At 40.2% G+C, this 22,884-nt stretch overlaps 1 protein-coding gene across 1 annotated transcript; it reads left to right on the top strand.

Moving 5' to 3' along the window:
• Positions 1 to 3,417: 3,417 nt before the first annotated feature.
• LOC128563325 (disks large-associated protein 5-like) lies at positions 3,418 to 4,133 on the top strand. Its single transcript, XM_053558656.1, has one exon. The coding sequence runs from the start codon at positions 3,546 to 3,548 to the stop codon at positions 4,131 to 4,133; it is 588 nt and encodes a 195-aa protein (XP_053414631.1). The 5' UTR covers positions 3,418 to 3,545.
• Positions 4,134 to 22,884: the final 18,751 nt, after the last annotated feature.

Here is a 22,884-nt window from a genome sequence, read left to right as displayed (position 1 = left end):
TTTTTTGTTGATATAGAGTTCTACTTTGTCGCCCTTGCTAGAGAGTGCCATGGTGTCATAGCTTATACCAGCCTCAAACTCTTGGGTTCAAGTGATCCTCTTGCTTTAGCCTCCTGAGTAGCTGGAACTACAGGTAACCCGTCACAATGCCTTGCCATTTGTGTTTCTTTTCTTATAGAAATGGGGTCTTGCCCTTGCTCAGGCTGGTCTTGAACTTCAGAGCTCAATCTACCCACCTTGACTCCCCAAAGTGCTAGGATTACAGGAGTGAGCCACTGCACCCAGCCAAAAGATAAAAATTCTTAAAACCAAAACCACTATCACATTAAAAAAAAAAAAAGGGGGCGGCGCCTGTGGATCAGTCGGTAATGCGCCGGCCCCATATACCGAGGGTGGTGGGTTCAAACCCGGCCCTGGCTGAACTGCAACCAAAAAATAGCTGGGCGTTGTGGTGGGCGCCTGTAGTCCCAGCTACTCGGGAGGCTGAGGCAAGAGAATCGCTTAAGCCCAGGAGTTGGAGGTTGCTGTGAGCTGTGTGAGACCACCGCACTCTCCCGAGGGCCATAAAGTGAGACCCTGTCTCTACAAAAAAAAAAAAAAAAAAAGAACAGTAATGCCTTAGTATCAAATATCTAATTAGAGTCCAGGCATGGCGGCTCATGCCTGTAATCCTAGAACTCTGAGAGGCTGAAGCAGGTGGATTGCCTGAGCTCATGGGTTTAAGACCAGTATGAACAAGAGAGAGACTCCATCTCTAAAAATAGGCTTTGTGGTGGGTGTCTGTAGTCCCAGCTGCTCGGGAGGCTGAGGCAAGAGAATCGTTTAAGCCAAGAGTTTGAGGTTGCCGTGAACTATAACGACACTCTACCAAGGGTAACAAAGTGAAACTCTTTTTTCTTTTCTTTTCTTTCTTTTTTTTTTTTTTTTTTGACAGAGAACCCTACTATGTCACTCTCGGTAGAGTATGTGGTGCCACAGCTTATAGCAACCTCAAACTCTTGGGCCCAAGAGATTCTCTTGCCACAGCCTCCCAAGTAGCTGGGACTACAGGAGCCCACCACAAAGCCCGGCTATTTTTTTTGTTGCAGTTGTCACTGTTGCTTAGCTGCCCCAGGTCAAACTTGCCACCCTTGGTGTATGTGGCTGGTGCCATAACCACTGTGCTATGGGTGCCAAGCCAAAACTCTCTCTCTCAAAAAAAAAAAAAACCCCAGTTAGTGTTCATAGGAGTGGTTAATGGCTCTATCAAGTGTCTTTTTTTTCTTTTTTCTTTTCTTTTTTTGTGGTTTTTTGGCTGGGGCTGGATTTGAACCCACCATCTCCGGTATATGTGGCCAGCGTCCTACTCCTTTGAGCCACAAGTGCCACCCTATCAAGTGTCTTTTAATCACCAAATTCCTCTTTGCCTCTCTTTTCTTTCCTCTACAAACTTTTGTGAAAAAAAGTCTTTTTCTGGGCGGCGCCTGTGGCTCAAGGAGTAGGGTGCCGGTCCCATATGCCGGAGGTGGTGGGTTCAAACCCAGCCCTGGCCAAAAGAAAAAAAAAAAAGTCTTTTTCTTTTCTTATAGATTTTCCAGTTGACAGTATGCCTATATTGTAAAGTGATTAATGCATTCTTTTATTCTTGGTATTTTGAGGTGTTAGAAATGTAGTTTTTATATTTGCGTGTGGTTTTTGTTTATATTAAGTTTATATTATAAATATAACCCATTTTTGTGACTTTACTGTCCCAAATTTAATTTCTTCAGGGCCAAGTTTACCTTCTCTGGGGACATGCAAATCTGATATGAATGCATTAGAATTTTTTTTTTTTTTTTGAGACAGGGGCTCACTATGTCACCCTTGGTAGAGTGCTGTGGCATCACAGCTCAAAACCTCCACTTCTTGGGTTCAAGTGATTCTCTTGCCACAGCCTCCTAGTAGCTGGGAGTACAGGTGCCTGCCAACATGCCTGGGTATTTTTTTTTTTTGTTTTTGTTGCAGTTGTCATTGTTTAGCAGGACCAGGCCAGGCTCAAACCCGCCACCCTCCGTGTATGTGGCTGACACCCTACCCACTGAGCTACAGGTGCCACCTGAATATATTAGAATATTAATAAGAAGGCTAGAGCAGAGGTTATTCAAAGCAAAATCCATCAGCTTTTTTTTTCAATATTTAGCAAAAATTTAAAGCAATGTTTCTAAATCCATTGGCACAGAAATTTCACTTCTAAAAGTTTATATACAATACTCATAAAGCATTATTTAAAAATCCAAAGATGGGCTCAGTGCAGGAAGTTTGAGTTGCATGGAGGCGAACCTTGGAGGCGGTGGTGTGCGTCCACTTCCAGGGTTCTTTAACTTTTGATTCACTTGAGGTTCACGCTAGGAGGTGCTTCAGAATGTCTTCATCACATTTTGCCAGTCGGTTCAGAAAGGATTTCAGTACTGAAATGATTAGGACTAAACTTGCTCAAAGGAAATCACTGTCTGAGAAACAAAACAGACATAAGGAATATGAACAAAATAGACTCTTTGGTTTGAAAGATGTCAGCATTCCAACCTTGGAAGGTAGAATTCTTGTTGAATTAGATGAGACATCTCAAGAGCTTGCTCTAGAAAACGCCAAGCCAAGGTCAATAAAAACTGTTCTGTGTGACCAACGAAAACAAACGCTCCAAAAATACAAAGAAGAAAAGCAACTACAAAAATTGAAAGCACAGAGAAAGAGAAAGCTAAACGAGAAGCGTTTAAAGTGGGTTTTTATAGACCTGATACGCCTGGTTTCCTTTCATCAAACCTGAATGCTATGAAAGCTGGGCCACAAAAGACTTCTTCTGTATGGATTACAAGGTCAAAGGCCAAAGACCTGTTTGGTTTGTCCTAGGAGGCTCACTCGTACTGCTCGAACATCACTCCCAATAATGGGAGTATGACCAGCAGTATGACCTGGTCAAAGACAAACTTCTGAAAACAAAGTGTTGGACAAAGAGGGAAAAGTTGGACAGCCTGTAGTGCCCACGTCGGTGAGAATGACTTGATCTGCTGCTCAAGCAGCAAAGCAGGTTGCTGGAGCAGTCTCATCCAGCACAGCAAGAAAGCCATTCTCAAGAGCCACTGGTGACAGTGAACCAGGAAGAAAGGCACCAAATAAAGGAAGACCCGCCCCCCAAAAAGAAACAAAACCTGCAAAGCCCCTGGATGGTCTGAAGACCTATCAAGTCAAACCCATGACTCCCAGAAGTGCTGACGATTTCTCGACACCCAGTTACACCTGGACCCCTTGCAAAATAGAAGATGATAAGACTCAAGAAGCAACAAAAGAGATTTTGGTGCTAAAACGTAAAATGTCGGCTACTGAGTTAGTACAGCAAGATTCAAGTAAATTACAAAATCCTTTAGGTTCTCTAACAGTTTGGAATGCAGAACAGGTCTTAAATCATAATAAATCTATTAAAAAGTCAAATGGCCTTCCAGTAACAGAGGTCCCATCACTTGAAATGAAGGAAGGACAGATATGTACCACATTTCAGAAATATCCTCCAGTCAGAAACTGAGAAATTAACAATGTCAAGTTGCCTTCAGGGGGAGAAGAAGCTGGGATCGGACATTCCAGATGATGCTAAAGATCTTATTCGCACAGCAGATGGTCCCACAAGACTCCTTATGAAGGAAAGGTTCAAACAATTTGAAGGACTAGGGAATGATTGTGAATATAAACAAGGTGAAAAGGAGATTACTCACACAGATCTGGACAGGTTCTGGGATATGATTAGTTTTCAGATAGAAGATGTAAAGCAAAAATTCAACAATCTGACCAGACTTGAAGAATCTGGGTGGCAAAACAATAGTAATGCAAGCATTTTAGTCTTCAGGAAAAAAGTCATCTCAGGTATGGTGAATAAACCAAAACAAATTCTTCCACATAATGGTGGAAGAATTGCAGCTAGAAATCGCTTGGCTGTCATAAAAAGTACAGAGAGAGAGAAGACGAAGCTGGGAGAACATGCGGAGGCAGCAGCCTCTATGATGCCAAAGGAGATTGATAAAATAGTGTTTGATGCTGGATTTTTCAGGGTTGAAAGTCCCATTATATCATTTTCAAGACTTTCCATTTCTTTTGAACATCCTTCTCAAAAGACGTTGAACACCTAAGTCTGTCAGCAAAGCTGCGTCTCAGAGCAGGGGTGCGGTGGGCCTCCTAGGACAAACTGCATCACCAGAGAGTTCCAGTCCTTGGAGTACCAAAAATGAACACGATGATAAGAAGACTTTGTTCGAAAATACTCCTGAAAGCCAGAGCAACCTAGGAGAAGATGCTCAGTGTCCTGGATCACAGAATTTAATCGAAGCGAAACATGATGAAAATAAGGTAAACTTTGGCGTGCATTACTTACCCAGTGAAAGAATTGAGTTTGCCTCTTCTTGCTGGTGGAGTAGCAGATAATATTAACAAAAAAGAAGAAATTTCAGATGTTGTGGAAGGAATGGAGCTAATTCTTCAATTATATCACGCGATGTTTTGATGAGTAGCCCTGAAAAAATTAAACCATCACAGAATATCCTCTCACCAGAAGAGGAAACTAAACTTCCTCCGTCAAGTACTATTTGATAATAAAAGTCTCACTACTGAATGCCTTGTTGATTCAACAGGCCTGAACTGCAGCAATCCATTCACTCAGCCAGAGGGCAGACATTGAGAACATTCCATATACATTTCCCTTGGTGGTGACCTGATCTCCTTTTCACCTCTAATGCCTCCCGTTGGCCTGGGTGCTGGAGAGGGGCAGGACGTGGAGCCCCGGACTCCGACCCGGGGTGGAGACCCTACCTGGAGCCCATCGAGCATGGGCAGCTGTCAATACATCAGCTTTTTAAGAAAACCGTTGTTGGCCCAGGACCTCTAGCTTAAGCGGCCAGTGCCAGCCACATACACCAGAGCTGGCAGGTTGGAATCCAGCCCGGGCCCGCCAAACAATGACATCTATAACCAAAAACTATCCAGGCATTGTGGTGGGTGCCTGTAGTCCCAGCTACTTGGGAGGCTGAGGCAAGAGAATCACCTAAGCCCAGGAGCTGGAAGTTGCTGTGAACTGTGATGCCATGGCACTCAACCCAGTGCTACAGCTTGAGGCTCTGTCTCAAAAAAACAAAAAAAAAAAAAAAAGAAAAGAAAGAAAACTATTGTTAATCTGTTCATGTAGAGGGACCACAAAAGATCACATCTGCTCTTGAGGTCATAAATGGTGAGTAACATGTACTTACACATCAGATTCTCGTCCAAGCACTTAACATCCAATCTCCTCTAAGTCTCACACTAAATCTGTAAAGGAATTGCTAAAATTACTCCCATTTCACAGGCCAGAAAACTGAGGCTCAGAGATGTTAAGTAACTGATAGAAGGCAACACAGATACCAAGTGCTTTATTGGGGCAAATAAAGATGCTTAGTCAGTGTGTGGTTTACTGGTATAACTTAATACTGTACATTGGGTGGGCATCTGTTTAAAAGTGTTTTAGAATGGGTTTTCTTCAAAATCAGGTTATATTTGGTTTTGGTGCATGCATAACTAGACCACTTGCAAAATTATTTGTAATTTGTAATGTTATTTTAAATTTTTTTAGTTAAAGAAGCAGTTCCCTGCTATGGCCCTGAAGATTCCTGCCAAGAGAATATTTGGTGATAATTTTGATCCAGGTAAGCTGTAACTTTATAGACCAGGAATTAAGTGGTAGTTCAGGTTTGAAGAAGTCATGAGCATATTCATTGGACTGTGTCATAGTGCAGGACTTTAGAAAACTAATTGATCTTGTGCTTTATGGAAATACTGCTTCTGGAATGTGCTTACTGTGTGCCAGGTGTTTTAATTTATTCAATCCTTACAACAAGCCTATAAGGTAGGTATTGTTGTCATTATTAGATAAGGAAACTGAGGCACAGTTAGGTTCATTATTTTGCTCAGGGTCACACACACAGGGTAAATGGCAGCTTTGGAAGTTAAACTCAAGCAATCTTGCCTCAGATAAATTTAGCAATCGCTAATTTAGGGGTACTTTTCTAACTTTAAACAATGCCAGAAAAGGAATTTATTTTTACATTTAGAAACTTTTTATTTATTTATTTTTTTTTTGAGACAGAGTCTTGCTATGTCACCCTCGGTAGCATGCTGTGGAGTCATAGCTCACAGCAACCTCAAGCTCGTGGGCTTAAGCAATTCTCTTGCCTCAGCCTCCGAAAGTAGCTGGGACTATTTTTTTGTTGTAGTTGTCATTGTTGTTTAGCAGGCCCAGGCTGCGTTCGAACCCGCCAGCCCCAGTGTACCCTAGCCACTGAGCTATGGGCCCTGAACCTATATACATATGTATATTTATATATTTTTTGGGTGGGGGGGCAGAGTTTTATTTTGTCACCCTTGGTAGAGTGCTGTGGCATCACAGCTCACAGCAACCTCCAACTCTTGGGCTTAAGCGATTTTCTTAGCCTCCCAAGTAGCTGGGACTATAGGCGCCTGCCACAACACCAAGCTATTTTTTGGTTGTAATTGTCATTGTTGTTTGGCGGGCCTAGGTTGGATTCGAACATGCCAGCTCCCGTGTATGTGGCTGGTGTCCTAACCTCTGAGCTACAGGGACCGAGACCAAGATAGATGGATCGATATATATACATACATACATATATATATATATATATATATAATTTTGTTCTACATAGTAAGATACATAGTTCAAGCACTTCTTTGGTACATGCTGAAAATATTTTTGCTATTGTAATGAGACAGATTCTAGTAATCATATTTCTGAAAAATGTCACATAATAGTCTGTTCCACTGTGTATAAAGTTTATTGTACTTTGCAAAAATCCTTATGCATGCCATCATTGGCATTTAATTTAAGGGTAGCAGATACTAGGATTGTAAAAATATCCTCTTTTGGGCTTTAAGGATATCAATTTGTCTAATTTCCCATTATTTTATTTTATTTTTTATTTTGCATCAGAGTCTCACTATATCATCCTTGGTAGAGTGCTATACTGTCACAGCTCACAGCAACCTCCAACTCTTGGACTTAAGTGATTCTCTTGCCTCAGCCTCCTAAGAAGCTGGGATTACAGGCGCCTGCCACAATGCCTGGCTGGTTTTGTTTTTTCTTTTCTTGTTGTAGTTATTATTTGGCAGGCCTGCACTGGGTTCGAACCGCCAGCTCCAGTGTATGTGGCTGGCGCCCTAGCTGCTGAGCTACAGGTGCTGAGCCTCTAATTTCCCTTTTTTACTCAATTTAAATTAAAGAAAAATAGATATAGATATGTAGAAAAAAATTACAAAATATTCTCTATGTGTTCTCTATGGCCACCTCTTTGTAACATACACAGTCTTCTCCCTTACTCCTGGAGAACACAGTCTAAGGGATCTGTTGTGTTAAAGTTTTTCCTATGTGTGGAGACTTTTAGAATACCCTGTAGTAGGCACTGCAGAGAGGAGAGACCAAGTAGAGAGTGGGAGTCTGGTTAAGAGAGTATTCCTACCAGTCATGGCATTAGATAATCAGCACAGGGACTCGAGTGGGAATAGGGTTAAAAAATGAGCCGTGTGCAAAAGCTCTTCTAATGATAAATCTGTAAGAAATTTTGATAATTGCTTAGTAATGACACATAAAGAAGAGAATGAGAGATAAGTGAAGTGTCAGGTATGATCTGACTGAGAAAATTAATTAATATGAAGTGGCTGAAAGACTTTAAGAAGAATCAAACGATGCTAGTGATGACACTTGAACTTGGGTTGGAGTTCTGTAGAGCCCTTAGTTGAATCGTTAAGACAGTCATTACTTCAAGGAATGAAGGCACAAAGAAGTAAAAGACCCGCAGCTCTACTCCTTTCTTATAAAAGACAAGATACCAGACTGAATGCCCAATTGTACCTATGTTTTAATGAATTAATTATTTGACACTAAAAATGGATTTTTATTGAAAAGCCATTTGCAATCTATCTTAAAGTGTGCTGTATATGATTTAGTAACAGTGAACTACATTGTATGTAACAGAAATCTTGAAAAGCATTGGGGATAGCAAATGTAAGTCTTAACGTAAAAATCCAGAAATAGGTAAGAATGTCTGTTTGGTTAAGCCTTGCTGGGGAAACAGGCATTCTTACATTTTGCCGGTAGGAATGCCAAATGGAAATCCATGTCGATGGAAATTTTGGTAACATTTAGGAAAACTGTATGTATTTCACTTGGACCAAGAAATTACATTTCTAGTAATCTATCCCAAAGATAAACTGCACATAAAATGATGTATGTTCAGGGAAGCACCAGCCCCATATACCGAGAGTGGCGGGTTCAAACACGGTTCTGGCCAAACTGCAACAAAAAGTAGCTGGGTGTTGTGGCGGGCACATGTAGTCCCAGCTACTTGGGAAGCTGAGGCAAGAGAATCCCCGAAGCCCAAGAGCTGGAGGTTGCTGTGAGCTGTGACGTCACAGCACTCTACCGAGGAGATGATGAAAGAATAAATCAAAACTGGGACTTTGAGGAGGGAGAGGCTAGGGGACGCAACAGAGGTGGAAGTTAAATGTCCCTGAGTGAATCTTGTTCATTGTTTTGACTTTGGAACCATGTATTTGTTTTACATAATTTATGTATGTATGTATGTTTGAGACAGAGTTTCACTTAGTCACCCTTGGTAGAGTGCTGTGGCGTCTTACCTCACAGCAACCTCAAACTCTTGGGTTCAAGTGATCCTCTGGCCTCAGCTTCCCAACGCCTGGCTATGTTTTAGAGGCAGGGTCTTGCACTGGCTCAGTCTGGTCTGGAACCTGTAAGCTCAGGCAATCCACCCACCTCAGCCTTCCAAGTGCTGGGATTACAGGCATGAGCCACTGGGCCCAGCCCGTTTTACATGATTTAAAAACAAAAATTAAAATGCAATAATAAAGAGAAATCTAACAATCGAAAAGAAACTAAAGGAAAAAATAACCTAACTATATTTTGATTTTTGTTGTAAATACTTAGAGAATAATTAATCATTAGAATAATAAGATTTTGACTATATCTCATGGGTTTATATGCCAAAGACAAAAACAAAAACCTTCAAAGAAGTTTTATATGGCATTCGATAGTAAGTTATATAAAGTTGTTATTCTGGAATTATGTTAATGTCATGGGAACCAAGATTTTAAGCAGAAGAGGAAAGAGAAACAAATATGAAACCGAAGATTTTAAGTGAAAATCCTATAATTTCTGCTTCATTTTGAAACTTAACGTGGAATCATAATTTTTTTCTTTTGTTTACATTTTCAAACAGTATGTATTAGTGTTCTCTCCTGGAAATGCCTAAAAGCAGCAACAAATAAGTAGCAATCAACAACACCAGGATTTAAGTTGTGATCTCTAAATACAATTTTCCTCTCAAGGGAACCAGAGTTCTTGGAAAACGGTCATTTCAGCTTCTGGGCAAGCAATGTACAAGATTATCTCAAGACATCTTGCCTTAAATTTTCACACAGAAGTGATCTGCAATTACTGAAGGTTTATCAAAACTACAAAAGAGCTGAATTTATGGGAGCTTTAGTTGAGCAAAGATTGGACAATTAGAACATGGAGAAAGAGTATTGGAGTGGGTTAGAACACATTAATATATAAAGACCCTTGAGTTCACATGGATTCTTTAAAAAAAAAAATAGAACAACTCATCAAATACCTTAGAGGTTACTAGATTACTGATTTATTATTCTTGCAATCAGTCAAAGAATCAAACATTTATCCTTGTTTGGTATGAAACATAATTTCTTTGTACCAAAGAGCTAATGATGGAAAGTAGTACTTCTTCATAGAAGAATCAACAGCTCATAATTGCAAAAGGAATGACAAAATGGGAAGAATCACTGTATAACTTCTGATGAGTTAATGGATCTAGGCACAGACCATCAATGATGAAAGCTTTACTGGGGAAGGAGAATCTGCTTCCAAGATGACTCACTCTTGTGGTTCTTGGCAGAAAGCCTTCTTGCATGTGGGCTACATAGCCTTCGCTGTCCTTTCAACATGGCAACTGGCTTTTCCGGAATGAATGATCCAAGTGAACTAGCAATGCCTTTTATGACCTGGACTTGGAAGTCACATACCATCACATCCACCATATTCAGTTAATTCGAAGATAGTCATTAGTCCAACACACATTCAAGAGAAGAATTAAGCTCTGTCTGTAGATTGGAGGCAAATCGAAGACTTTATGGACGTTGTAAGATGATCTCACGTTTTTTTTTTTTTTTTTGTAGAGACAGAGTCTCACTTTATGGCCCTTGGTAGAGTGCCGTGACCTCACAAAGCTCCCAGCAACCTCCAACTCCTGGGCTTAAGCGATTCTCTTGCCTCAGCCTCCCGAGTAGCTGGGACTACAGGCGCCCGCCACAAGATCTCACGTTTTTTAAAAAAAGATATTACTGGCAACACATTGATGTATTTAAAAAAACAAAACCACAAAGTTGTCTAAAATTGCTTTAAAATACTCCAGAAAAAAAGTGAAGAATAGGGATAAATGAGCCAGCAATACCAGAATGTTGGTATGGTAATTTTTAAAGCAGGGTAATGAATGCATGTGGTTCATTATGCTCGTCTGCCACCTTTTATGTATTTCTAAAATTTTCCACAGTGAAAAGTTAAAAATAAATGCATACCTTAGAAAAATATCCTGAAATCCCCCTCCCCCTTTTGTTTGAGACAGAAAGCTTTCGCCCTGGGTAGAGTGCCATGGCATCACAGCTCACAGCAACCTCCAACTCCTGGGCTCAAGGGAGTCTCCTGTCTCTGCCTCCCAAGTAGCTGGGACTACAGGCACCCGCCACAACGCCCGGCTATTTTTTGGTTGCAGCCCTCATTGTTGTTTGGCGGGCTCAGGCTGGATTCGAACCCTTCAGCTCAGGTGTATGTGGCTGGCACCTTAGCCTCTTGAGCCACAGGCACCGAGCCTGAAATTCCCCTTTTAACTTAATTTGTGTTTGGCAGCCATCGTCCTGAGTTTGTTTTACATCTTTCTGAGTCCTTGGGGTGCAGCACAAGCCTGATCTTCATTTTCTTTTTTTATTTCTTTATTCTGATGGTTGCCAACCTCTGTAAGATGAGTTTTATGTGCTTGAAGGCTTAAGAATGATTTCTGCTTATATTTTTCAAAGTTAAAATTTTATTTTGAATATAAGATTTTTTATAAGGCACACCCAAAGGAAACCATATTTCTTTCTTTCTTTTCTTTTCTTTTTTCCAAGACAGAGTCTCAAATTGTCACCCTGGGCAGAGTGCTATGGTGTCACAGCTCACAGCAACCTCAAACTCTTGGACTCAAGTGATTCTCTTGCCTCAGGCTCCCTCCCTAGTAGCTGAGACTACAGGATTCTGCCAGAACTCTTCGCTTTCGGCTTTTTCTTTGTTGCCATTGTTTTAGCAGGCCTGGACTGGGTTCAATGCTGCTAGCCTCAGTGTATGTGGCTGACACCCTAGCCACTGAGCTACAGGTGCTGCCCGGAAAAAAAAAAAAAGAGAGAAAAAAATGTATATATATTTTCTTTTTTGTAGAGACAGAGTCTCACTTTATCACCCTTGGTAGAGTGCTGTGACATCACACAGCTCACAGCAACCTCCAACTCCTGGGCTTAGGTGATTCTCCAGTCTCAGCCTCCTGAGTAGCTGAGACTACAGGCACCTGCCACAACACCGGGCTATTTTTTTGTTGCAGTTTGTCCGGGGCCAGGCTCGAACCCGCCACCCTCAGTATATGGGGCCAGCACTCTATCCACTGAGCCACAGGCACTGCCCAGGAAACTATATTTCTTAAGTTTAAAATAGTTTAGTATCAAATCTTTTGCTGATGGGATCCTGATATCAATATAGAAACCACTTTTTTGTTTACCAAAAAAGATTATTTTTGAAAATAACAAAATGGCAAAATTATGAAGAAATGGAGTTCATTAAGGGGTGGTTTTATGAAATTTAGAGAATGTGAATTGCTAGAATGTATAAATGGTTGCTCAGTATTTTCTTTAATTACAAGTATTTATTTATTTAACATATAAATATATATATATATTTTTGAGACAGTCTCACTGTGTCACCCTCAGTAAAGTGCTGTGGGATCACAGCTCACAGCAACCTCAAACTCTTGGGCTCAAGCTATTCTGTTGCCTTAGCCTCCCATGTAGCTGGGACTACAGGTGCCCACCACAACGCCTGGCTATTTTTTTTGTTGTTGTGCAGTTGTCATTGTTGTTTAGCTGGCCTGGGCTGGGTTGGAACCTACCAGTCTGGATGTATATGGCTGGCACGGTAACCACTGTGCTATGGGCGCCTAGCCTATTTGTAAGTATTAAGTGCCTTGTAAGACATTATATTAAGGGCTAAAGATCAATTTTTTTTTATTAAAACATAGCCGTATACGTTAATGCGATCAGGGGGCACCATATACTGGTTTTATAGACCTTTTGATACATTTTCATCAACTGGTCAACATAGCCTTTCTGGCATTTTCTGAGTTATTGTGTTAAGACATTTATATTCGGGCGGCGCCTGTGGCTCAGTGAGTAGGGCACCGGACCCATATGCTGAGGGTGGCAGGTTCAAACCCAGCCCTGACCAAACTGCAACAAAAAAAAATAGCCGGGCGTTGTGGCAGCCGCCTGTAGTCCCATCTCCTCCGGAGGCTGAGGCAAGAGAATCGTGTAAGCCCAGGAGTTAGAGCTTGCTGTGAGCTGTGTGAGAGAGCCACGGCACTCTACCCGAGGGTGGTAGAGTAAGACTCTGTCTCTACAAAAAAAAAAAAAAAAAAAAAAAAAAGACATTTATATTCTACATTTACTAAGTTTCACATGTACCCTTGTAAGATGCACCGCAGGTGTAATCCCACCAATCACCCTCCCTCTGCCCATCCTCCCCCCTCCCTCCCCTGTCTCTCCCCCTTCCTCATCCCCATATTCTTAGGTTATAACTGAGTTATAGCTTTCATATGAAAGCCATAAATTAGTTTCATAGTAGGGCTGAGTACATTGGATACTTTTTCTTCCTTTCTTGAGATACTTTAGTAAGAAAAATATGACAGCTCTATCCATGTAAACATGGAAGAGGTAAAGTCTCCATCTTTCTTTAAGGCTGCATAATATTCCATGGTGTACATATACCACAATTTATTAATCCATTTGTGGATCGATGGACACTTGGGCTTTTTCCATGACTTAGCAATTATGAATTGGGCTGCAATAAACATTCTGGTACTAATACCTTTGTTATGATGTGATTTTTGGTCTTCTGGGTATAGATCTAGTAGAGGAATTATAGGATTGAATGACTGATCTATTTTTAGGTCTCTAAGTGTTCTCCAAACATCTTTCCAAAAGGAATATATTAATTTGCATTCCCACTAGCAGTGTAGAAGTATTCCCTTTTCTCCACATCCACGCCAACATCTCTGGTCTTAGGATTTTGTGATATGGGCTAATCTTACTGGAGTTAGATGATATCTCAAAGTAGTTTTGATTTGCATTTCTCTGATGATTAAGGATGATGAGTATTAATTTGCATTCCCACCTGGAAGGCATGATCCTTCCCTTAAACAGCTTAGATAGAAACTCCTTTTTTTTTAAGACAGCGTCTCACTTTATCGCCCCTGGTAGAGTGCCATGGTGTCATAGCTCACAGCAACCTCAGACTCTTGGGCTCAAGCAATTCTCTTGCTTCAGCCTTCCGAGTACCTGGGACTATAAAGTCTGGCTATTTTTAGAGGTGGGGTATTATTCCTGTTCAGGCTGGTATTGAACCTCTAAGCTCAGGCAGTCTACCTACCTTGGCCTACCAGAGTGACAGGATTACATGAGTCAGCCACCACATCTGGCCTAGCTATAAACTTCTTTTATTACTCAATATTTACCTCTGCTTATTGAGGACAAATAAGTTTGTACAAAATAAAAAGACTACTTCCTATTTCAGTCCCAGTCTTTGAGTTCTACTGAAGTCCAGACTTCCTATCTACCCAGGTCTTTTTATAAGCCTTGTTGTCATGTCAGCTGTCCAGGATATTTTTCTTAAGAGCTAGTCCCTAGATAGGTTAGGAATCTCTTTGCTCTTGAAACAACCTGTGAGTTCTTTGCTGTTAGTACCCTTGGTGTGCCTGTATGTAGTGATTTGTTTAAATTTCTTCTCCAGTAGAATGTGGAGTTCTTCTTTTTTTTTCCTTTTTATTTATTTATTTTTTATTGAGACAGAGTCTCACTTTGTGGCCCTCGGTAGAGTGCCATGGCATCATAGGTCACAGCAACCTCCAACTCTTGGACTTAAGAGATTCTCTTGCCTCAGCCTCCCAAGTAGCTGGAACTACAGGCACCCGGCACAACGCCTGGCTTTTTTCTGGTAGAGATGGGGTGTCACTCTGGCTCAGGCTGGTCTCGAACCTCTGAGTCCAGGGTAGTCCACCTGCCTCTGCCTCCCAGAGTGCTAGGATTATAGGCGTGAGCCACCCTGCCCAGCCTAGAATGTGAACTTCTTGAGGATAGTTACCAGGTATTAATGAAACATTTTTGTATTTCCAGTGCCTTGCACATTTTAAAGTGTATAATAGATGATTAATGAATGAATAAATGAATGCTTGTATGCCATTTTCACCTGAGTGACTTCTTTTAGAAAGGCTATTCAATATTAGGTTAAAGCTTTTAAATATCACTTACTGTATAACTTAAACTTCTAAATTATCAAGGATTCCAAATAAGGTAGAATAATTTTGTTAGCTAGCTTCCCACGCCCTTTCTTTTTTAGACGACCATCACAAAGTGGTATAGCTGGAAGGATCTCTTATAGATCATGAGATAAAGAAAGGGGGCATTTGTTTGAGGTCAGAAAGCCAGAAAGCGGCACAGGCAAGATCCAGAGTTATGAGACTACTCCAGTGTCCTTTGCTGTGGCAGGCCGTTATACTAGTAGGAGTCGTCATGGTGACTGTGCTGTTATTTGAGTTCATATCTATACGGTAGTGCCTTTTACCTCTATTTCATAGATGAGGAAAATAGAGAGTTTGCAAGATGAGGCCATTTTCCCGAGTCTCATAGCTAATCCAGGGCAGAATCAGACTTACCAGGTTGTCCGTCTTCAGAGCTCATTCCCTCAGCTCTTTACTGTCTGCTTCATGTGTAAACATAGGATGCCTTTAAAAGCAGAGTTCACGGCATTGGTCGTAAAACCCAACATCTCCTCAGTCAGTCCGATGATTCTTTCCTCTGCCCCACACTGTTGAGGATAGTGTCCTTTTGTATGATTTTTCATGAAGAGCAAAATGATAGAAATGGGAATAGTTCAGTTTAATACTTATTTTGGAGACTAAAGCTTTTCATTTTATTATCTGAGCATTAAGGGTTTTTCTGAATTTCTAATTGAAATTTCTTTTTAATTACAACAGATATGTTTGTGTAAGTTCTTCATTAGAGAGATTTTAAAAATGCCTACTATAATTCTTAACACAATATCTCAACCTTATAAAAATTCTTGGCACTTAATCCTATAATGGCATGGTACACATTTTAGTCTTTTCTGGAATTTTTTCAGATATTTGCATGCTTAATGTTGATCTAAAAAAATGAAGCTTGGAATTGTTCCTAAATTCTGACTGCTGCTGAACTTCTTGTTTGATTGCAGACTTCTTTCTTTCTCTTTCCGTACAGGGCCTCACACTGGGATTTCAAAACTGTTTAGTTAGTGATGAACTAGAAAGTCTGTAGCGCTTAGTGCAGCGCGGTCTATAGCTCATTGAAAAAAGAAAACTCCCTCTGTTATCATACTGGTCTCCAAAAGTAAAGCATCTTTAATAAATCCACAGAAGAATTTAAAGCTCCTTCCATATAGTCATTAAAATTTTCTTTTAGGGCAGTGCCTGTGGCTCAGTGAGTAGAGCGCCAGCCCCATATACCAAGGGTGGCAGATTCAAACCCGGCCCCGGCCAAACTGCAACAACAACAAAAAAAATAGCCGGGTGTTGTGGTGGGCACCTGTAATCCCAGCTACTCGGGAAGCTGAGACAAGAGAATTGCCTAAGCCCAACAGCTGGAGGTTGCTGTGAGCTGTCATGCCAGGGCATTCTACCCAGGGCAACAAAGTGAGACTCTGTCTCAAAAAAAAAAAAAATTTCTTTTAAAGGCAGCACCCATAGTTCAGTGGGTAGGGCGCCGGCCACATACACCAAGGCTGGTGGGTTTGACCCGGCAGGGGCCAGCTAAACAATAATGGCAACTACAACACAAAAATCGCCGGGTGTTGTGGCAGAAACCTGTAGTCCCAGCTACTAGGGAGGCTGAGGCAAGAGAATAGCTTAAGCCGAAGAGTTTGAGGTTGCCGTGAGCTGTGATGCTACAGCACTCTGTAGCTCAGAGGGTAACATAGTAAGACTCTGCCTCCAAGGAGAAAAAAAATTTTCTTTTAATATTCCCAATGCAGTCATTCATATTAGTTCTTCCTCCCATGTTCCTAAGTCCAGCTCTCAAGAAATAACTGTTTTTCAAGCACAGTTTTTTGTTTTTTATTTTTTTTAAACAGAGTCTGACTATGTCACCCTTGGTAGAGTGCTGTGGCATCACAGTTCACAGCAACCTCAAAACTCTTGGGCTTAAGCGATTCTATTGCCTCAGCCTTCCAAGTAGCTGGGACTATAGGTGCCCACCACAATGCCTGACTATTTCTTGGTTGCAGTTTACATTGTTGTTTAGCAGGTCGAGGCTGGGCTCAAACCTGCCAGCTTCGGTGTATGTGGCCAGCACCCTACTCAGTAAGCTTCAGGCCCAAGCCTCAAGTACAGTTTTTAATGTAATCTTCACATGTGCGTTGTCTGGTGACATGAAAAAATGTCCTTGGAAGAATCTTACAAGATACCTGAAATTCTTCAGAGAATTCATAGTTGACAAAAAATGTACCAAGTGCATCAGTCCAAAAGTCCGCACCTAATTTTATATTTGTTCTTTAACAGCCATACTTAACATATAAGAAGTAGAAATAAACCTACGTGACTGGAAATAACCCATCAGTTTGGGGACAAATGGTGTACTTTAAATCCTTTATTGAGTGGATTTACTAAACCAAAATTCATTATTCAGTGACATACTGTTTGTGGGTTTTTATTCAGATATTCACTATTAGGAGGCACTTTATCAAGTCACATTTCTTCAGTTTTTTCTGTATATTTCTTAAGTATTAGGGTTTAGGATGATGGCTTTTTAACCCCACATTTAATAAAAATAATAGCAGCTAATGATTACATCCTAACCATCTGCCAGACATTCTGCTATAAGCTTATATGCATTACTGTGTGTCTCATTTAATCATATAGCAGCATTTTGACATATGAATACTGTTGTTATCCCCATTTTAAAGTAAGGATTTAAGTCTTAGAAAGGTTTAAGGTCATCTAATAAGTACCAGAGACAAGATACTTGGGTAAAGTTTTCTAATTCTAAGAAAGGCTTATGCTTCACATTTATTACTAAACTGCTGTTATATGACCCTCAATTATCAACAAATAAAATACTTAGAAGATGCTGTGCAAGTACTTGTTAGGACAATGTACCCATACATTTTTAAGGGGGTTTTTAACAATGAGGGTTAAACCAGAGTTTTGGTAATACTCAGTTAATCAATTAATCACTATTCCCCAGTTGCAAAGGATTTCCAGTAATACTTATTTTTGTCATTTGTCTTTTAAAAGTTAGCATGATAGTTATTAGTGTTCATTTTTATTCATTACTTGACAGTACATGAGGAGTTAGACAAAGCAAAGTACTTTTCTAAGTTTTGTAGTTGAATGTATTCACAATCCAAAATAGATAGCTTTTAAGTTATTTTGGAAGCTACATTATCTGATTTATGTTAATTATTGGATTTATAGATGTATATTTCTGAGCATTTATTCTTCATTGTAACCAAGAAGCATGAATTGAGAAATAGATTCTTAATCAAAATGTACCGTCTATACCTGTTTATTCTTATGTAATTGTATTGATGATAGTTACATAATCTGACATAAATAAACCGAAGGTCTTATATTCTCTTAACAGATTTTATTAAACAAAGAAGAGCAGGACTGAATGAATTTATTCAAAACCTGGTTAGGCATCCAGAGCTCTATAACCAGTAAGTCATTATCATTGTATTCTGAAGGGATGCTGAAACCAAATCTAAGAATGTTAAATAAGCCTCACACAGATTTTATCTCTTCTGTGAAATCGTGCTGTATACTAGGTATGTTTGTAAATTCTTCCTGGAGCATTTCCTCCCTGATGTTCTTAATTCCCTTTGCCCTTCATCAACTTGTTTTCTTTTCTTTCTTCCATTTGTATTTGAATTAGTTTTACAGATTAAACTTGAAATAAATTTGCATAATGCAGTTAAAACATTTTACTAATTATTTGATACTACGTTTGTGCCTTCAAAAAGCATTTAAGTGCCCATTGCCTGCTTTGGGAATGTAAAGCTAAATGACTTCCATCCCAGGGCGGCGCCTGTGGCTGAAGGAGTAGGGCGCCAGTCCCATATGCCGGAGGTGGCGGGTTCAAACCCAGCCCCGGCCAAAAACCACACAAAAAAAAATGACTTCCATCCCTTTCATCCCTTCTAGAGGCATGGGTTCCCAGCCCAGTGGGAGAGTCAGACGTATAAACAAGTAGTTGAAGCTGGGTAGTTTTTATGGTAGAGATGTCAGAAGATAACAGAAAAATATGTGGCCCTCTCTTTTTGAGGATGTCAAGGAAAGCCTTCTAGGACTTAATGCATGTATAATCATTCAAGAAAAAAAGGTAGGGAGAACATTCAGGTAAAGGGAGAAGTACATGTAACAGAGGATGCAAAAACCCGGAACCACGAGGCCACTTATAACATTTCATGGTGACTGGAACAGAGTAGGGTTTTGGAAAGGAGATGAGGCTGATGGCGTTGGTAGGGTCAGGCACACATGCCCCCAGCCTTTGTTCTAGCTGCAGCAGTGTTCTGTTGACCCACAGAAGGCCTCTAGTCTTTCTCAGCATAGTATTGTAGGCAGATGAAGGCACTTTCCCAGGCCTGGCTGCCCTGTTGGCCCATGCCTGTAATCTCAGCTCTTTGGAAGGCCGAGGTTGGGGGATCACTCAAGGCCAGAAATTTGAGACCAGCCTGAGTATAGCAAGACCCGTCTCTAGAAAATTAAAAAAATTAGCCAGGTGTGGTAGCACTTGTAGTCCCAGCTCCTCAGGAAGACATAGGATTGCTTGAACCCCATTTAAAAATGGTTTGATGGTGAGCTACTATGGCACCACTGTACTCCGGCCTGAGTGACATAGCAAGACCTTGTCTGTAAAAAATAAGAAAGAAGGGTGGCACCTGTGGCTCAACGGAGTAGGGCGCTGGCCCCGTATGCCGGAGGTGGCGGGTTTAAAAACCCAGCCCCAGCCAAAAACTGAAAAAAAAAAAAAAAAAAAGAAGAAGAAGAAAGAAAGAAATACCTGTGAAAACATTGGTAGATCTGTGGCTTAGTTTATGTTTTTATTTTTGAGTCTAGTAGTTGGTTCATAGTGATTACCTTTATTGTCCTTGGTAATTTAATATATGTTACAGTACTTACATTGTTTTGTATGTATAAAGTATTATATTCTAAGAAGAAATAAAGAAGGTAAAGTAAAATATCTGTGGAGCTTTTCCACACCTTACTTAGCTATGTAAATGCAGAAGTTGCTTTATATAGATAAGGATGTAAACACAAAACACTTAAATAATCTTTTCAGAAGTACAACACTGAAGGACTGTGTTTTTGAGCACTTGTTCTAAAAACCATGATTACCATTTATATAGTTCTTCATAGTTCAAAGAAGGCATCAACTCTTTTTTTTGAGACACAGTTTTGCTTTGTCACCCTCGTTAGAGTGCCGTGGCATCACAGCTCACAGCAAGCTAAAACTCTTGGGCTTAAGCAATTCTCTTGCCTCAACCTCCCAAGTAGCTGGGACTACAGGTGCCTGCCACAATACCTAGCTATTTGTTGTTGCAGATGTCATTGATGTTTAGCTGGCCTGGGCTGGGATCGAACCCGCCCCCCTTGCTGTATATAGCTGGTGCCCTACCCACTGAGCTACAGGCACCAAGACAACTTCCACTCTTTTTTAATTTACTTAATTTATTAAGTTACTAAAAATACTAAAACTGAGTCTTCCCTGACAAGATCTTCTGCCCAGAGCTATGGATTTCCCCTGATGCTCACAGGTAGGACAAGGGTCAAGGAGGTCTTGCCCCTGGATTAACCAGTGCAGTTCGAGCAGGTGTCTTCACATGAAATTGAATTCCCTTTCTAGTCTGTTCCTTAATGAAGACTTTTTTCTTTCTTTCTTTTTTTTTTTTTCTGTGAGACAGAGTCTTGTCTCAGTCAGTTTCTCTGGGTTAAGCTCCGTGATGTCATAGCTCGCAACAACCTCCAACTCTTGGGCTCAAGCAAACCTCTTGCCTCAGCTTCCTGAGTAGCTGGGCCTACTGGCACCTGCCACAATGCCCAGCTAATTTAGCAAAGATTCTTTTACAGTTTGGCTCTTAGTGGAATTACTTGGTTAAACATTATGCCTTTTCCTGAGGACAAGTTCTATGCTATCTTCAGTTTAGATGTACCCTTCTAACCGCCAGTCTTGGCTCTGTGCACTGGCTGTTACTCTGAAATGGTATATGACTGGCTTCTTTGAAATACATTCCATGCATTCAAAGCTTTAATCTGTTCTGTTTTGACAGAGCTGACTTGGAATAAGTATACAAATGATGAGGGTGGTGATTATTCTAATATTTTTAATTGTTACTCAGAAGTTCTAATGCTATATATAATAAATATTAAATATTCTGAATCTTGAAGTGTAGTATTACAAAGATGTTATATTTGACATTAAAATTCAACTAAAAGCAACTTGATTATTTAAAATCGCCAATTTATAAAACATTGTACTGTAAAATATACAGTTCTTGAGCATACAACTCAATGGATTTTTCTATACTTTTGCCCCCTGTAGCCACCGCCAGTACTTTAAAGATAGAGAACATTACCAGCACCCCCAGAATAGCCAGGAGTTTTTTAAACTTAATTTTTTAACTGACATTTTCTTTGTAATAAAAGTGACCTTTCATATTTTCTCGATCCCTTCTCTTCTTAACAGAACTTTAATTTTCATGCTCTTCATTTGATATCTTCATTTAAAATAGTAAAGGTTTTTTTTTTTTTTTTTTTTTTGTAGAGACAGAGTCTCACTGTACCACCCTTGGGTACAGTGCCATGGCGTCACACGGCTCACAGCAACCTCTAACTCTTGGGCTTATATGATTCTCTTGCCACAGCCTCCCGAGGAGCTGGTACTACAGGCACCCGCCACAAAGCCCGGCTATTTTTTTGTTGCAGTTTGGCCGGGGCTGGGTTTGAACCCGCCACCCTCGGCGTATGGGGCCTGAGCCCTACTCACTGAGCCTCAGGCACTGCCCTAAAATAGTAAGATTGCAAGAAGCCAATCAAGCCTTTTACTACTATTGAGGAAATGTACTTTAAAAATAGCTTTATTTCAGTAGCTGGGCATTGTGGCGGGAGCCTATAGTCCCAGCTACTTGGGAGGCTGAGGCAAGAGAATCGCCTAAGCCCAAGAGCTGGAGGTTGCTGTGAGCTATGACGCCATGGCACTCTACCGCAGGTGACAAAGTGAGACTCTGTCTCTTAAAAAAAAAAAAAAAAAAAAGCTTTACTTCAATAGATAAAAGCTCATTTTTAAGAAAACTTTATTAAAATCAAATTTAAAAATCATTAAAAAGTAGAATAAAATGTTATTAGTTTCTCTGACCTGTATATGGAGGAGGGTTGTCTGAGAATACTGGCAGTGAATGATGTATCACAAAGTAAAACAATGAAAAATTTGAGTATTAAAAACTTCTCGTAAATCATAAATGAATTATCAATCGTAAATGAAAAATACAAAAATATTTTCCATAATAAAGATCAATAGAGAAGTAAAGTTAATATAGAAAGAACTCATGCAAATAATACCCTCAAGACACCAAAAGAAAAATAAAGCAAATGAGCTGTTTACAAAAGAGGAGATACAAGTGGCTTATTAATTATTAGAAAAACTGAACATTTCCTTAAGAAATGAAAATGGCCAGATGCAGTGGCTCTTGCTTATAATCCTAGCACTTTGGGAGGCTGGGGCACAAGGATTGATTGAGGCCAGGAGTTCAAAACCAGCACAGGTAAGACAGCAAGATTTTATCTCTACAAAAAATAAAAATAAAAAATTAGCTTGGTGTGATTGCACATGATTGTGGCCCCAGCTATTTGGCAGGCTGAGGTGGAAGGATTGCTTGAGCCCTGGAATTTGAGTTTACAATGAGCTATGACCATGCCATTGTACTCTAGCCTGGGTGACCCTCAAAAAAATAAAGAAAGAAAGAAAAAAAATGGAAGCGTAAGATTCAGAAAAGTGCCCAGATGATGTCTATACAGCTCAACGAATGATCAGAAAGGGAACACACCTCAGTTGTCACTTTTACCCCCTACCAGGCCAAGAAATAAAACGTTATCAATACCCCTGAAGCCCCTCACACATCCTCTTTCAATCTCTGTGTCTTCTTTTCTTCCTAAAAGTAACTATTGTCCTGATTTTTAATAATATAGATTCGCCGCCTAATTTTTAAACTGTATGTAAATAGAATCATACAATTTTTTTTCTCCAGCTGGCTTATTTTCAACAAGGTGAGAGTTACCCAGGTTGTTGTATGGAGGTGTAATTTATTTCCTTTGCTATGTAATATTCCATTGTATGAATGTGCCACAGTAATCTGTTCTACTATTGATGGACACTTGAGTTGTTTCTGTTTTCTGGCTATTGTAAATTATATTGTCATTAACATCTTTTGGT

Source organism: Nycticebus coucang, chromosome 13 (genome assembly GCF_027406575.1).
Source record: "Nycticebus coucang isolate mNycCou1 chromosome 13, mNycCou1.pri, whole genome shotgun sequence".
Taxonomy (NCBI): Eukaryota; Metazoa; Chordata; class Mammalia; order Primates; family Lorisidae; genus Nycticebus; species Nycticebus coucang.
Note: the sequence above shows the minus strand (reverse complement) of the source record. Positions and strands in the feature narration are given on the sequence as shown.

What these genes read in the sequence shown, in the direction of transcription:
- LOC128563325 (XM_053558656.1), top strand. Translation starts at nt 3,546, where the DNA reads ATGTCAAGTTGCCTTCAGGGGGAGAAGAAGCTGGGATCGGACATTCCA.